The sequence below is a fragment of the Clarias gariepinus genome, chromosome 8 (genome assembly GCF_024256425.1).
Source record: "Clarias gariepinus isolate MV-2021 ecotype Netherlands chromosome 8, CGAR_prim_01v2, whole genome shotgun sequence".
In the NCBI taxonomy this organism is placed as follows: Eukaryota; Metazoa; Chordata; class Actinopteri; order Siluriformes; family Clariidae; genus Clarias; species Clarias gariepinus.
This window is the reverse complement of record NC_071107.1, coordinates 7,544,093-7,562,521: the sequence shown is the minus strand read 5'-3', so window position 1 is coordinate 7,562,521 and position 18,429 is coordinate 7,544,093. Positions and strand designations below refer to the sequence as shown.

Here is an 18,429-nt window from a genome sequence, read left to right as displayed (position 1 = left end):
CTACAAATAAATAGATAATTAAATAAATGCATTTAAATGAAACAACAGTATTAGTATATTTATGGCATATTTATTTTTACAAAAATTAAAAGTTACACCCCAAGTTACACCCATTTAATACATTTAATGAGCTTGAAAACATTGCTTTCTTTTAAAATCCCATTTCTTTGAAATAAACAAAAACAAAGCAAAACTTAACCCAACACACAATCTAGTTACACAAAAGTGCTCACATTGACATGTGGTTCTGTCTGGTGTCACTTATTAAAACCAGTAATACATGATATTTATACACCAAACCAAACTTCCTTATATATTATTATAATTATTAATATCTGAAGTGATGCAGATTGTGTGTGTGTGTATATATACATATACACTCGAAGAAACAGACCTAAATAGCTTACAAAATTAAGCTTATATAATTGTTGGGTGAAAGGGAAAATGGAAACATTTCCACCTCGTAAAGAAATACAGGTGTGTCAGTGTTTTAAACAAAATTAGGGATTGAGCTCACACCTTTCAGGATCACTGGGACAGGAAATGCCATTTATCCACTGTGTAAGAAACATTTACAAGTAGTTACATATTTTATAGAAAAAGACAAATAAATATATACATGAATACAGTACTTTGCAAAAGTCTTGAGCTTTATTTTCTATTTAATTAAATAATATGATATAAGAAATGGAAATAAATGTTTTGTGATAAGCTGAAAAGTGCATAAAGTGACAATTAAAAAATTGGTAACAACCTTAGCAGCAACATTATTTGTCTTCTCGTCCGTTCCAACCACTTAGCATTCAGCATCACCGGTATACTAATCACATGCCAGGTCAGCTGTCATCATCTGCACCTGTTTGTCACTAGTTTATGGCTTCAGTTAGCTGTTTTTAAGCTTAAATGATTCATTGGTCACTGTGCAGCCTAACAAACAAAAACATACATCTGAAACTGCTCAGGTACAGGAATTGGACAAAACAAATGAGACAATAAAAGTCTTTTAGGAAGCCTGGATAACTATTCTCCAAGACTACATTACAAATACAAGAAAGTCTGGTCTTTGAAAGCAAACTATGAAAAAATAAGGCTCAATAACTTTGCACAGTACTGTATATATGCATATTAATAGACAAACAAGAGAATCTTGTACCTTCTGGAGGAAGTGGTAAAGCCTTTCCATACTCTGGAGCCTGAAACCACAACACAATACCTCACTGTTATTCAAAGTTCCAATTTTTGTAAAATTTATATATGTGAGCTACAATGATTAACTTTTACAGTAAAAAACTAATATCCTGCTACTATATGGCATTATATTTAGGCCTATTTTCATATTTAGCAACTTTTGCATACACATTATATTTTACCTCGCTCATATTAAATAAATTTTTTTTTTTTTCACTTGTGCCAACTCTCTTTCGCAAAGTCACTTTATGCTTGAAGTCATACCAGGGAAATCCCCAGGCATTGTTGAAACTCCTCCAAACTTGTACTAGAACTAAATCACTAACTTTGATTATACCTATTATACTATATAACAACATACTTTAGTTCATTAAAATGTGTAATTTTTTTAAATAATCAAGTAGTAAGTTTTAAACTGATATATTGATATAACTGACATCAAGTGTGTAGTCAGTATAATTGGAAAACCACTATAACCAGAGTTGGGTGCACAAGGAAATACCTACAGTGCTTCTTGAAATTATATCGTATTCTGGTAGGTATGATAAGTCATGGTTGGTACAGTAGTATGTCAATTTATCTAACCATCAGGATTTTTAAAAAAAATCCAAGACAAATTGCAAAAAAAAAAAAAAAAATCCAAGACAAATTGCATTGTGACCTGTTAGTTTCAGAAACAATTAATGGGGTTTGGCGAGGTAACCATGGATGCTATTCCCATTCAGGAATACCCATACCTGTACCCATGCAGAGTGTTACGTTGATGTTTGTCTTCCATAGATGCCTACTGCAACTGTTACATTGAGTGAGGACACCACCTACTGTTACTGTCAGTAAGGAACGTAGGAGACAGGCTCACAGTATAAAATAGATTTTGATAAATGTTATATTTATATATAATATAAATATATATAGTTATATTATATATAGTTATATTTAGTAAAGAATGTCTGTGACATGGCTGTGACAGAACTACCTGTGCAAACACCAACCGGTCAAACTGAAATTCTGTTTCATATATATATAGATTATAACAAACTCATGCTTTAATTGTGTAGTGTAATTGTGTAGCAAGTCACTGTAAAATACAATGGAACCTTGAGTCACGAACATAATTTGTTCCTAAGTTCTGGTCATAACCAGATTTGGTCATTTCTGGGTTGTGTTCCGAGGAGAGGTTTGTTAAAAAAGATGGGGAATGGATTTGTTCGTACTTCAGGGCGTTAATGAACAGTTCATGAGGTTCCACTGTAACTAGAAAAAGGAAAGAAAGTTCCTTTAATGTTTTGTAACACTTTCTTACCTTGATGGAATGTTGGGAAATTTACCTTCCCACTGACAGCTAATTATGTCATAATAACATAATTAGCTATAATCACACACTTAGCTATAAAGGTATCAGCTATAATCTCACACATTTATTTATCAGCTACAATCTTGCTATAAATCACACATGCTAAGCGCTATATAAAAACACAAATTACTCACAGCTTTTACCACTGCAGCAGCATCGACATCACTGCATTGAAACGGGCTGTCACACACTGATGAGTTCTGACTGAATGAACGTAAAGGAAATGATTTTACAACAGTAAAATAATTATTTTAGCTTATGATTAAGTCTGTGATGCTGTGATGAGACTCACCACATGATCTCTCCACACTTTATCTGTTTCTGCACCAGAGCTTTCCAATAAGTGTGTGTCGATTTAATCACCTCTATAGCAAAGTCCTGTAGTGCGCATGCATGCACACACACACACACACACGCACACACACACACACACACACACACACACACAGAGGTAATAATTACCCATTTACATCATTTGTTACCAATCTATCAATCATTTGATATATATGAAATACTGCGTATTTTATATTTTATCAAATATATTTGATGTCAATTAAATGTTAAATATTTTATATATTTAAAAATATCAGATTTTTATCAGATTTGCTGAATCTGGGGGGTGATTAGCCACCGGCAGCGGGGCTCAAACTGGGACCCCGAGATCCAAAAATCAACAATCCAGAGCTTTAGCCACCTGAGCCACCACTTCCACCTTCCATTTATTGTATTCTTGTAAAAATTAAGGTAACTCAAGCATACAACTTTGGTTTTATTGAAACCTTTTACTGTTCCTTTTTTTCCTTATTACTAAACCTTCTACAGTGGAACCTCGGATTACGAGCATATTTCGTTCCGGAAGTGGGCTCGTCTTCCAAAACACTCCTAAACCAAATTAAATTTTCCCATAAGAAATAATGGAAACTTAAATTATTTGTTCTAGAGCCTAAAAAAAGAAAATACATAAAAATAATTAATACAAAATATAAAGTAAAAATAAAACAAATTAACCTGCACATTTACTTTCAAAAAAGTAAACAATAAATTCTGGCAGATAAGTGTGTCCGTTTGTGCACACAGGCGCTGTGTGTGTGAGGCTAGAGTAAGTGGAGACTCTTGCTTTCAGCCCCTCCTGTCTCCGCCTTCTCATCTTACACGTAAAACTTTCTCCTCTCGTTTAAACACACACATTAACGGAAAGACTGTTGTTCTCTCCTAAATTATTAAAGCTTTTCCGCTTCATTTTAATGTTGCTTGCGACAGCGTAACAACCTGTTAATTCATGCCCTTATACTGATGAGATGGACAAACTTGTTGATGCCCGTTCTTTTATTTGCTGCATTGTCAGGTGGATCCTGCACTTAAATCCAAAAAAAAAAAAAAAAAACTACTGAAGAACAAAACTCTATATCCTAGCTTACATGCCGCATTCGCGTTCACACACACACACACACACACACACACACACACACACACACACACACACACACACACAGACAGGACTGCATTATCCACAATGCATCTCCCACACTGGACTACACTTCCGTAAACAGCGGTCATAAATCAACGTCTCTCTCCCGCTACACTGTTTTATCTAAAAACTAGCAGTAAACATCGCTAATAACACCCGTGTGAGAGCAAAATAACAATCACTGCTGTAAAGTAAAACAAACAAACAAATGAAACAGCACCTTACCTATGAAAAGGTCTGCGACAGAGCAGAGTTTCTTTTATAAGAAACAGTACATGCGCTGTACACATGCGCTTCCAAACACAAAATAAAATATGTTTTACACACACACGGGGTCACAGTGTTATAGAAAACAGTACGCTAGTGATGCGGGGGTCATCTGGTAACCCGCGGGTCGGGTTGGGGCGGGTAAAGAAATTGTCACTTTATTTGCCGAGCGGGTTGGGGCGGTCATTAAAAACAAAATTAAATTAAAAAAAAATCCATGTATGTTGTGTGCAATTCCCTATAACCTATATTAAATATTTGGGAATATCTATTTTTATATTTGATTAAGTTCTTTGATAAGGTTACGTCATGATTACGTCAAGTAACACAGGTTGCACAGCGAACGTAAAAACGCTAAATTAACATTTCCGTGTGATAAATAAAATTAAAAAAAAGTCAGTGTTTATTTAGCATAGGCTGTAAACGCTAAATTAGAAATACCTGCCCTGCCCTATACAAATCTAAAATAAAAAATTGTTTAGCCTAGATTACAAACGCTGCTTTGTAAATGTTTAAAATGTGTATCATTATCTTGTTATTAATATGACCTGATTTATCGTTCATATTCATAATCATAAGTTTTTGCCAGTTTACACGGTGATGTTTCCAAGCACTTTCAGACTGAAATAAAGGCTGTTTTTATTTGAATTACAATGCCTGGTATGTCTATTTAATGGTCGCGGGTGCAGGGCGGGGCGGGTTGTAAAAATAGATACAGTGGTGCGGGGCGGGCCGAATAATTTCATAAAAGCGGGACCCGCGGGTTGGAAAAATACCCGACCCGCGCAACACTAGTACACGCGTGCACGGATGTTGATTATACCAGTAAGAGACAAGCAGTAAGACCCAGCAGGGGAGACAATTCCGCAGCGCAAGAGAGAAAAACCGTTGGCTTAGTTGTAATCACGTGACGCTCGGGGTCAAAACAAGAAGCGTATGCGTGAAACAAGATACTCAGTGCTCGTAAATCAAGACTCGTTTTTCAAGTCAAAATTTATTAAAAATCTTTGCTCGGCCTGAGGAACACTCGTAGACCGAGGTTCCACTGTATTTTGAAATTTAAATTTGATTTACTAGCATTTTATAATGAAACTTGCCATTTAACACAGCTTAGGATGTTTGGAAATTTGGAAATCACATTGAATGATTTTTTTAACAATTTATTTGTGAATTACTGTGTCAAATAAGTATTTGATCACTTGCTTATTAGACAGATTTCTGACCCTCAAAGGCCAGTTTTTTTGCTTTTAAATAGGCCATATGCTTCTTACGGAGCCACTCCTTGGTTTTCCTGGCTATGCGCTTTGGGTCATTGTTATGTTGGAAGACCCAACCACGACCCATCTTTAATGCTCTGACTGAGAAAAGGAGGTTTTTGCCCAATATGTCACAATACATAGCCCAGTCCATCCTCTCCTTATTACAGTGCAGCCGTCCTATCCCCTGTGCAGAAAATCACCCCCAGAGCATGATGCTTCCAGCCCCAGGACTTTCTCCCATGACTCCGCTGGATCATCCCGATCATCACTGGCAAACTTCAGAGGGGCCTGGACATGGGCTGACTTAAGCAGGGGAACCTTCTTTGCAATGCCATGATTTTAAACCGTCTTAGTGTATTACTGATAGTAGTCTTGGAAACGGTGGTCCCAGCTCTCTTCACGGCATTGACCAGCTTCTCCCGTGTAGTTCTGGGCTAATCCTTCACCATTCTTAGCATCATTGATACCCCATGTATCTACTTAGACTTTGGCTGATTGTGGGGTGCACAGGTGTCTTTATGACGGCTAACAACCTCAAACAGGTGCAACTAAATTAGAATCATGAGCAGAGTGTAGCTGGACAATTTAAAAGCAAAATAACAGGTCTTTGAGGGTCAGAAATCTGGCTGATAAGCAAGTGATCAAATACTTATTTGACACAGTAATTCACAAATTAATAGTTTTTAAAAAAATCATACAATGTGATTTCCGGATTTTTTCTTTTTAGATTCTGTCTCTCACAGTAGAAATGCACCAATGCTAAAAATTGTAGACCCCTCCATGATTTCTAAGTAAGAGAACTTGCAAAATCACAGGGTGATCAAATACTTATTGACCTATATATATATATATATATATATATATATATATATATATATATATATACACACACACACACACACACACAGTATATAGCAATGCATTAAAATTTTTACATTAATCACGTGGTAACACGTTGATACTGACAGCCCTAGTTAAAATCTATTTTTCTTAATTAATTTAAATTAATAACCTGCTTTAGTGTGATACTGAGACTTTATGTGAATGGTATCTTATATTCATAAAACCAAGAAAAATTATTTTACTAAGATCTCTTACCAAAACAAACTGTTTAATAACCAAAATTACATGAATTAAATTTTCCCACTTTTTCACCTGTCCGATCTTACACCATAAAGGTGGGCAGACTAATCATTACCGTTTCACCTATACGAGCTGACATCCCAAATCACCAAGAGCACCATGTTAATAAAAAGTTACATAACTTGATTAGTGGTGTGATTCTGTTAGTATTGTGATTTAAAAAAAAAAAAAAAATCCTATATTTTTCTTCATATTTTGGTATAATTTTAAACAAGATGCTGTACAGCCTACCAACGCGTGAATAGTCCACCAACTGCAGGATTATAGCAGAACTGCAACATTTACCACCTTATACTTGAATGCAAACCACTATATAAATAAAACAATTCACTGATGATATATAAATTGTCATGCAAAAGAATCATTATACATCACTGAAAATTTTATTTGTCTCTGTCTCTAACAAGCATGCGCAGTATTTTTAAGTGCATCAGTTTTTGGTTTGGTAAGATATGAATTAAAAATCCTTTTATTTTAAATCCTTATCCTTTTATTTATGGTTAAGCTTGACCTTTGAATTGACATGTCCTGTTATTATTATTAATATTGCGATTTTTAAAGATGCATATTGAGATTGAATACAGAATGTTTAATAGTTACATATCGCAATCGTATTTATTAAGGATATTTATGCAACTAATTGCGCAGCATTAATATTAATGTACCTTGTCTTTAAACTGTGCATTAAAGCCGAACTGGTTCTCCTGTTTCCCATCAGGTATTTTATATTTTCTAAACCAATCCACTGTTGCCTCCAGATGACCGGGTCTGTTTATACGAACGTCTTCAATACCTGAAAATTAAGCAGTGAATTAAATAATGGCACCCTGTGCTGAGTGAGGTTATTATACTGTAAGTGTTTTAACTTACTGTTAAGTTTATTAGCGTCAGGATCGGCCGTGTTGATGGCAATAACTTTCCAGTCAGTCTCGCCTTCATCAATCAGAGCCAGTATTCCGAGCACTTTTACCTGTATCACCTGACCAGAGATGCACACCTAAAAACATACATGCACTTTTAAAACTGGAAGAGTTTGCCAGAAATAGAAGTAGACCTTTAGCTAGCAAACTACTGCACACTTTAAATTTTAATAGATTCTAGAAGAAATAATTAAAATCATCTCAAGTTTATTTCTATTCAAAAACGTAGTAGCATGTGAGCAGAGTGATACCCCACGCCATGGGGACTTTAAAAATGAGCTCGCTATGCCATCATCGCACCGGCCAGAGCACACTGTGCTAAGAACTGCTGTTTCACCTGTGTAAGCTCACTTCACAAAGGTGAGTAAAGCGAGTACCACCCTTTCACATGTCTAAGCTCACTTCATGAAGTCGGGCAGACTGAATAGTGCGCCCTACAGTACTAATGAAATAAACTAACTGTCGGTTATGGCATGGATGAAAGTAAGTCTGTATGGTCTGCAGTACTGTGGAGAGAGCAGCTGTTACCAAATCCCACATTTAAAACCAGTCATAGAAGCACTTTCAGCAAGAAAACACATCTGGTAATGTTATGCGATCTAAAACAACATGCTGTCTCCTTAGTGATCACTTTTAAGTCTTCCCGAATCGCCTCAGAAACGTCAGTGTTCATGGCTAACACCTGCCAACTAGCTTCTAACACGAAGCTTAATCATAAAAATCCCTCTCTAACCCCTGATGGGCATTACCTGGTGTGCAGAACAAGGAATTGTACACTCTACATTGCACACTAGCTTTCCATTTAACACTATTGGGGATTCAACCACAGAATTCGGAGTTAACAGAGCTGATATTCTAACAAGAAATATAAAGTAAAAATCGTAAGGGTCTCAGGATTGTCCACCACCCCCATGATTAATTAACCCCCATGAAGGAAAATAACTGGTTAAATAAAGTACAACAGCATGTCCCTGACTGTGATAATGCTACAATAAAATCTATTGGACATTTTTTCTAAAAAACGTAAAAGAGCATACCTAACATCAATTAAATATGTTTACTATCAAATGGGGTCTTTCAGTACTGATCAATTAAATGGTTTATCACATTAAAATAACTAAACCCAAAGCAGGTAAAAAGAAACATCATGCAATCCTAGGCAATACTATGTTATGACCCATAATAAGAATACAAATTAATACAAAAGAGTAATCTAACACAAGTAGCTTTGTTTAGCTTTTAGTTTTCCATGCTAATACACTTTAATGACCAACATAAGGCGGTTATTGTTAGTATTGTTATTATAACTAACCCGGGTGCCGATGTCACACACGTCTACTGGGTCATTGTCTCCACAACAGTTGGTGTCCTTATCCATATGACTGGGATCCTCCCAGGTCTGCTCCAACCCAAAATAAAAGCCATAATCAGTGTTATGAAAACAAATTTATAGCCCTGTACAGTGACATACTGTAAATTGTAAACACACCTGAGGCAGAGCACCGTAGTTCCAGATGTAACCTTTATGTGGGAAGACGTTAGCCACATATCGCAATTTGCCTTTCTTCATGTCCTGTTTAATGGGGTTCAAAGCTTCCTTTGTGGCGATCTGCAACCAAAAAGTGTTTACACCACCCAACCAAATATCTACACTAAAGGATCATTTGCGCAGCGCCTCATAGGATTTTAAAAAAACACATATAGGCATCATGTACATAGCTAACTAAACATTGACATTTACAGTTTCTGCATTTTGTCTGTAATTAAGATGAACCCCACACACACCCACACACCTCCATCTTGGCATTTGACCAGCGAGGAACCTCCACAACCATATTGAACAGAATCTGAAAAAAGGTTAACAAAATAATGAAACATACATCAGCAGACATCTGTAATTATCATGCAGTAGTATTTTTGCCAATTACAATGTGGTTGTAAACACAGGCTATGGAGTGTGAATTTCTTTCTTTAATTTTAAGTCATGGAAGATTAAAATCACCAGATTGAGCAGTTTTCACTTATTCAGAGGCGTCTGAAAGAAAACAATCACCTCACTGTCAGAGCATTTCTGTCTTTTCCTTGGTACACTGTTCTCCTGGAATATGAAAGTAAATACATTACGTTTTAAGAATTATGAAAAAAACAACATTGCATGTTCAATGACAGTGTTTTGTTAGTTACTAATTAAAAAATAATATGACTCTTACTAGTTACTTTTATGTGAACGTAATATATTACTATTACTTATTATTTTTCTATAACAATAATATGTGATAATTACTAGATATTATCTAAAGTAACATGTTACTCTTCCCTTACTTTTACATAAGGGTGATTCCATCTCAAATGAACCAGTGGAAGAGAAATTTTCCACCATCACCTCTCAGATTTTGCTGATTTTTACCAATTGTTGATATTGCCATGAACATAAAAAACCCCAATTTTTTTGTCCCAAGTCCCACTCGTTAAAAAATGGCAGCCATCTTAATTTTAAACCTTAAAGTGCTTTAAGACATGCCACGCCCCTTTTTGAAATCCTCTTTTCCTAGATAACTCACTTGCTGTATGTCATATGGAGATGAAACTGGGTATATTTATGTAGATTCAGATTCCGTAATCAGAATTTGGCTATCTCCTGTGGTTATGGAGATATTTCTGAAAAAACATTTTTTTGGGGTACCCCTTTTCGACCCCCCAGAACCCAAGGTCTGCATGTATATACGTTACTCAAAAAAATAGGAGTTACTTCACATCACCTTATCTTGAAAATAAATAAAAACCAGAGGTGTGTTATGCCCTGTTTTATAGAAATCATCAAAAATGAATTGTCCAGGTTTTGCAAATGTTTTACGATTTGATACACATTTTATATACAGAGAATGTACATGGATCTACACAATAGGCCTTATCTACCAGTAAATGTGTCATTTTATGGTGGTACATGTAAGATACATGTATCCATGTCAAACAGTATCCTGTAAAAAAAATTGGGGTTTTTTATTTTCATGCCAATACCAACAATTGGTGAAAAAATCAGCAAAATCTGTGATCATGTGGTGGAACCCACTGGTTGATTTGAGATGGAATCACCCATGGGTGATTCCATCTCAAATGAACCAGTGGAAGAGAAATTTTCCACCATCACCTCTCAGATTTTGCTGATTTTTTTCACCAATTGTTGATATTGCCATGAAAATAAAACCCCCCAATTTTTTTGTCCCAACTCCCACTCGTTAAAAAATGGCAGCCATCTTAATTTTTGGCCTCAAAGTGCTTTAAGACATGCCACGCCCCTTTTTGAAATCCTCTTTTCCTAGATAACTTACTTGCTGTATGTCATATGGAGGTGAAACTGGGTATATTTATGTAATTTTTTTATGTAGATTCAGATTCTGTAATCAGAATTTGGCTATCTCCTGTGGTTATGGAGATATTTCTGAAAAACCATCTTTTGGGGGTACCCCTTTTCGACCCCCCAGAACCCAAGGTCTGCATGTATATACGTTACTCAAAAAAATAGGAGTTACTTCACATCACCTTATCTTGAAAATAAATAAAAACCAGAGGTGTGTTATGCCCTGTTTTATAGAAATCATCAAAAATGAATTGTCCAGGTTTTGCAAATGTTTTACGATTTGATACACATTTTATATACAGAGAATGTACATGGATCTACACAATAGGCCTTATCTACCAGTAAATGTGTTATTTTATGGTGGTACATGTAAGATACATGTATCACTGTCAAACAGTATCCTGTAACTGAACAATTCAGGTTCATACTGATCAGAAAGTTGAATCATCTCCAACCAACTCCATGAGTGACCTCGCACTCAAGGAACTTGATGATTGCATCATCTTTTTCTTCGTACTAATTGAGTGTGTTTCATTTATGTTAATTCTTTTACTGAATCTTTCCAATGTAGTTTGTTGTCTTAATCACAATCTGATTACAAAGACTTGATGGCAAAACTTGTCTGTTCTTTGGATTCTCGTGACTATGTTGCACAGGCGTGAGCAGTGGCCCCCAATCAAAAGTATCTGATTATCTTAATTAGGGAATGGCAATATGGCCAAAAAATATTTATCATGATATATATTTGAACATTTGCGATAACGATATAATTGACGATATGATTGACACGAGACAAAATACTTTACAATTCCAAAACTTTATTAGTGCAAAAAAAAAAAACATCAACTTATTTTCTATTAACTAGCAGCTGTTTGTATGTGCATTAAAGCTATATAAAATTTTAACAGTGCAAATGCAAATTCCTTGCTGACAATTTAACCAAAAGGCAGTTCCAGTGGAAATGGGCTGACATATCCTGAGCATAACCATGTATAATATACACAAAACTTAAAAAGAGTTGCTTTGCAACATAAAACTGCAGTGTGGTAAATAAATAGGTCAAATAATAAAACTCAAAACTCTTGAGTAAAAACAAAACAAGCAAACAAAAAACATGGATAAATTATGCTACGGCTTATGGAAGTTTTACACGTACTTTAACAGCTTTGTTGTACTCAAACAAGTGCTTCTGCTTTAAATTATAAAAAAGGTTTGTGGTGTTTCCTCCCTTCGCCACGACGACCCGCTTGCTTGTTATGTTCTACAAAAAATTGTGCTTTGTTGGGTATCTGACGGGCGAAAACCAAACCAGTTCCACACTACTGAAGTTGCACCATTTTTACAAACCAATTCTGGTTCATCAACGATCCGCTTTCGCCCTTCTCATTCTCCGCGGCCGCCATGCTTTTTCCCAGCCCTAATCTTGATGGTATATTTGAAAATGCTGATTTGGACCCAGATGACACTGTTCAGTTCAAGCACTGGAATCATGAAAGCCATGGCAAAATTTCTGACATGTCTTTGTGTCTGATTTTATTATGAGACTTTGTGAAAAATGTGACTCCTGCACAGCTCATCACTATACAGCCAAGGCCCAAGCTGTTTATTTAAAAGAACTCCAAGAGAAACAGTCTTTGACTAGATATGCATTACAGAAGAATTTAAGGTTACTTTTACTTTGAAAGGAGAAGTATTCTACAGATATTGCAGTACATTTCTGTGTGTCAAATCATAAAATGTTGCAAAACCTGGACAATTCATTTTTGATGATTTCTATAAAACAAGGCATAACACAACTCTGGTTTTTATTTATTTTCAAGATAAGGTGATGTGAAGTAACCCCTATTTTTTTGAGTGACATATATACATGCAGACCTTGGGTTCTGGGGGGGTCAAAAAGGGGTACCCCCAAAAAATGGTTTTTCAGAAATCTCCATAACCACAAGAGATAGCCAAATTCTGATTGCAGAATCTGAATCTACATGAAAAATTACATAAATATACCCAGTTTCATCTCCATATGACATACAGCAAGTAAGTTATCTAGAAAAAGAGGATTTCAAAAAGGGGCATGGCACGTCTCGAAGCGCGTCGAGGCCAAAAATCAAAATGGCTGCCATTTTTTAACGAGCGGGAGTTGGGACAAAAAAATTGGGGGGTTTTATTTTCATGCCAATACCAACAATTGGTGAAAAAATCAGCAAAATCTGTGATCATGTGGTGGAACCCACTGGTTGATTTGAGATGGAATCACCCGAATGTATAAGAATCAGATCATTAATAACAACTTATGACTTGCAACTGAGAGCTGCTGTTATAAAACATTAATCAACACATTCTATAACACTTAGAATTCAGCGGCAGTTTTGGGGGAAAAAAAGATAATTAAGTCAGTCATTTGACATTTTCGAGATTAGCAGTAATAGTGAATTTTACATTACCGTCAGGCCAAACCCACCTGGTGATCAACTGCATAGAGGGGGATGTCGTGGAACGGAGAAATGTATTTTCCTTTTGAGGTTTCTGTTGAATAACAAGGAAAGATACACAACTGCTTTTTATCCAGTAAAGAGTGAAGAGTTATTCAGGTTGAACATTGAATGGAAGTTCTACTTCAAAGCCAAAAGAGGATTCACAGCCATCCATTCAAACAAACAAACAAACAAACAAACAAACAAACAGAACATCCACTAAAAGTCACTGTGTATGTTGTACATTCCTAAGACGTTATTCGGGGAGGTTCCCTGGATGTCCGCGAGACCTTTGGAGGATTGAATGTAAACAATCTAAAGAACGTTTTGTTTTATTTAGAACCAAAAATATTCAGTACCTGTCAAAAGTTCACCTTCACAACTTCAAATTTAATGTTTTTTGGAGAACATATGACAGATTACCGTAGTGTCTTATATACTATCGGGGGATCTCCTGGATATATAGTACTGTATATATCCCGAAGTATGTGTCTTTTAAGAGTGTGTTGCAATGAAAAGAGAAGGGAAGAAAGTTTGTCTGTGTTTGTGTGTGCACGCATGTATGCAGACTGTGTGTGAGGCAGAGAGAGAATTTATGGATGCACAGTTAGATGCATTGTAAGAAACAAATATAGTTACGGTGCCCTGTGTCATTTACATTTTACCAGGTTAAAAGCTTGAGCTGTACGCTTGATTTATCCGTAACACATTAATCTCGAATTATGACGTGAACCTCCTTGCTTAATTGTGCACTATTTTGGATATGCTATTGCTTGAAAATGTCAATTTAGATCTAGATGACAGTATAATATAAACAGCTGAGTGTTCAACTGCATATACACTGCTATAAATTTCATCCATCACTTTCTAACCAATCCTTTTGCTTTCTCTCTTCTGATGATTTTCAGCTTTCTCTTTCTGCACAATGTATTGTTGTATGATATATAGCGATATGACCCAGCACCTAAAATACTTTTAGTATTACTTTACATTTCCTAGTAACAGCGAAGATGCAGCTTTGAAACAATGACGTAGTCGACAATGTCGGAAATGTGCCGTAAGCTCTCACACAACTGGTGCTAATTTCACCATTTTGCGTCTAGGCCATTTAAAATAAAAAAATATATATATTAATTTTTTTTTTTTTAAAACACCCACAATAATATGTAGCTTAACTTACGGTGTTGTATAAAGTGACATCACACTGTTTCCTAGGAGCAGTCCCACTTCCCGCTGAAAGTAAAAGTAGGAAGCTTCGTAACCAACTTTTATGACCTACTTTATCTACAATTTTTTTTTCTAAAACAATTTTGAGTGTGTTTTTTAGGAGTGATTGGTAACACGGGCCCTGATTTGTAACACTACACTGAAACTATCCTAAAGATGTCCCCAAGGACCTAAAGATGTTGCACAAAGAACGTTCACATGGGGACCAAAGCACATTTTTTTTTTACACAATACTTACTTGTTAGGTGTTTTATGCAACAGTTTCCTATTTCATCCTAATAGTTACAAACTTTTAAATACTAAAGATACTGTCCTGAAATGTTTACATTTGCTCATCATATTGCAATATCTTATTTTTGCACTTTAAGTCAGATTATAAATTTGTACTGTTCTGTACTTTATGTTATCCAGGGTTTTAAGTATAATTTCTAGTCCTGTGCAGTTCTGTGTTGTTTAATGTAACACCTTGGTCCTTTAGGAAAGTCGCTTGGTTCACTCTGTGCTGTGTCTGTGTATAAAAGTAGGCGCCGTATAGGTTTATATGAAAGTTCACTCATCCACACAAATATGAAACACTTGCATACACATATATGAAACAGTTATACAAGTTTGTGTACATGAGTGGCGTTTTATTTTATCCCTGTATGACACCGATCATATACACCGATGTATTGTGTATACTGTTACGGTCCTTAGGGTGAAACATTTAACTGCGCACGCGCGGAAATATATCCGAACGACTCTAGCACGGGCAATGCAGAATGCATTGTACACATAAACAATTTGTTTAATTTAAATAAAAAGGGCGCTCTTTTAGATTTTAAGAGCCATATGGAAACATTTTGTTTATTTCGAGTTTGACTTGTGTAACACCTAACCCACAGGTGTATTAAACCTTAGCTAGCGGCTAGCCTGAGGTAACTTAACTTACTGAAATAGATCCGGTGGTCGGGAGAGTTCGGTCGGCCTCTCTCTTCTGTCATGTAATGAAACATTTTTCTGTGAAAAGCAACTCTGGAGAAGCTCTCCCCGATGTGTGGAGTGTGCTGTGGAAGGAATGGTCGACAGCAACCCGCAGCCGACCGGAAGAGCAAGCGCATCATGTTAGCTTTAGCTCAGGGGCGCTCAGATCCTCATGCTTCTTCTGCGGGAACGCCTCTACCGCCAACCGACCTCTGGCTCCATCTCCTGGGCCACACTGCCACCACCTGGCAGGCCGCTTGCTCTTGCTCTTTCTCTCTCTCTCTCTCTCTCTCTCACACACACACACACACACACACACCTAGAAATCAGCTAAGCTATAGTTATGCTTCAGTATCACTTTACAGTAATATCACATTATCTTTATTAGGCATTTTCGAAATATAATCTGATTATAATCTCATTATCTCAAATTACCATTTATTAATAAATGATTGAAGGTTTACCTAAAGTTGCCAACTCCAGGAAATAGAAATAAGAGATTAATGTATCTATAAGTTATTGGAGACTGATTTGCCTGACTGCACAGCTTTAAGTTCTGTTTCCTCTGGAGCTGTGGCACTTGATCTTACCCCTTGGACAGTGGTTTCAGTGTGTATGACGAACTGGCACAACTCCCCCAAAAAATCTGTTATGACATGAAGCACTGGATATTAAGACTAACAGACGTAACATCAGCCACTTTAACAAACATAAGTTTTATACTTGCGTATTTTACCTTAAAAAAATAATATTATAAAGAGATAACAGCTACAAACCTTTGTTTTTGTTTCTCTCCTTCCTTTCTTAAAAATGTGACCATAATTGATTTGACTTTTATTCTTTTTTCCTTTATTCAGTTTTTTTTTATTCGACCAGCATCTGAACATTACACATTTCCAATTAATAGTCAATATTACATTTAACCATTCCCCCTCTGGGTGTGTAGATCCGGTTATATATTATTCTTTTTTTATATAATTCTTTTTATTTTTGTGCAAATCTCTTTTAATTCGCAAATAAGGGAAGAATGAAATATGCCTGTGTAATGGTACAGCACAGTGTTATAGATGATCTGTTGTTTATTTGGTGGCTTTCCGTAGTGTGATTTTCAATATGTGTGATTTTACTAAATTAATTGTGATTTTACTAAATTAATTGTGTTTTTTTTTTTTTCCTGCCTGTACTTCTGATTGAGAGACCTTTCCAGTCAGTCCCCTGTCTCTCTGTAGAATTGGGGTAACACGAAGGTTAATTACCTCACAAGGGAATGCACAAATGAGTGATAGAAAACCAATTACTAATTAAAATACTGTTATTATCATTCTCTACTTCTTTATTTCTTTTCCCCTACGCACTCAGTACTGTCCCCTCGGCAAAACCCTGCCCTAGGTCGTGATTCCCGACCAATGATAAGGGGGAGACCATGACAAACAGGCTGAGATAAACAAGGGTTTCCTTCCATCAGCTGACTGACTGTGTTTCATACAAATCACCCTGTCTAATTGGTCATATTTATCTATGTGTATTTCACTTTGATACTCAAAAATACAAAACAGTGCCTCATATAGATTCAATACGGAACAAGCCTAATGTATTTTAAACTATAACTATCTCTCTCTCTCTTTCTTGTGTGTGTACTTAAATTAGATTTTGTCTCAGCTCACATGTCGTTGACATAGAGCGTGTCTAAACCCCTTATCCTGTCTGAAGATGGTGAAACGTTCCAGATTGACCTCAGTAATCAGGAACAGTTTTATCTAACAAGGTATTGGTTACTGGCCTTTTTGAAGGATACGTATTTGCATCCATAGTAGATATCAACTTTATGATAAAGGGAATGGACATTTGAGATGATTATTAATGGAAGATTGGGACTGAAATGTCGCTTCCTTAATCTAGCACTGATGCCCTTTGCCATAGTTGGAGCAGTTCTGTCTGGGTGTCAGTGAGTACACTGTTAGTGTGCAGCAATGTCCAGCTAAATTAGCTATAAAGCTAATATATTTTTTTCAGTACAATCATGACCAACAGAGAGAGACCGTTAGACAAGCCATACAAAGCAAAAATTAAACTTTAGACAGCCTTCACACAGACATAACCAACCGAAGTGCAAGCAGTGTCATCACAGCTTTAAAAACAACATGAGTACAAATTACATTTTATATGACTTTTAAGTCAGACTGTTATAATAAGGCTGTGTATGGAACTTTAATACTTTTATGGTACTGACCGAATTACTCCAATACTATTGAATATCAAAAAAACATCATTCAGTATCAGTTTTAATACCTAATGAGTAAATCTCATCAATGTTGGTGAGCCAGCAAGCATGCTGACTACAAAGCTTAGAGTCAGGGCTCAACTACAGTGTGTGTCACATAGTAGAAATGTATGCAGCCTGCATCTTTTGATTGAAGTAGGCGTGGCGGATTGTAAAATACTAGCAGTTCACTCAGATACTGCAGTGTGAGACCATTTAATGCTTTACTGTATATGTCCAAAGTAGAGCCGAACGCTATGGAACACCAAACTTCACTTTACAACATGCAGTATAGTCACCATTTAAATTTACAAACTGAGAATGATCAGTCAAATAGGATCTGAGCAAGGAGAGGGCCATTTCCTTAATTCCTACTACATTTGCCAATCTGTAAAGGAGAATACAAATACATACAGTAAATACATTTATGTCATAAATTAAACAAAGATAAAAACCAGAAAACATTATTTTTGCACTCTGCAAAAGTTTGGGCACCCTTAGAGTTCCAGAGTCTTAGATTCTTTTTACAAGGTTTCAGACATTAATCAGCT

General features: G+C 36.0%; 1 protein-coding gene across 1 annotated transcript; it reads right to left on the bottom strand.

Moving 5' to 3' along the window:
- Window positions 1-54: 54 nt before the first annotated feature.
- On the bottom strand, window positions 55-15,813 carry ppa2 (inorganic pyrophosphatase 2). The gene is made up of 12 exons (XM_053501295.1): window positions 15,587-15,813; window positions 13,416-13,480; window positions 9,653-9,697; window positions 9,393-9,446; window positions 9,089-9,208; window positions 8,912-8,998; window positions 7,550-7,676; window positions 7,345-7,472; window positions 2,835-2,920; window positions 2,677-2,746; window positions 1,154-1,193; window positions 55-557 (listed from the first exon to the last, which is right to left on the bottom strand). Exons 1-12 carry the CDS (start codon window positions 15,756-15,758, stop codon window positions 529-531), a joined length of 1,023 nt encoding a protein of 340 aa, XP_053357270.1. The 5' UTR covers window positions 15,759-15,813; the 3' UTR covers window positions 55-528.
- Between the last annotated feature and the right edge of the window lie 2,616 nt (window positions 15,814-18,429).

Coding starts and splice junctions, on each gene's coding strand:
- ppa2 (XM_053501295.1), bottom strand. CDS start 15,758: ATGATGCGCTTGCTCTTCCGGTCGGCTGCGGGTTGCTGTCGACCATTC. Junction 13,481..15,586: donor CGACCACCGGATCTATTTCA/GTAAGTTAAGTT, acceptor GTTATTCAACAG/AAACCTCAAAAGGAAAATAC. Junction 7,473..7,549: donor TGACGCTAATAAACTTAACA/GTAAGTTAAAAC, acceptor CTTAATTTTCAG/GTATTGAAGACGTTCGTATA.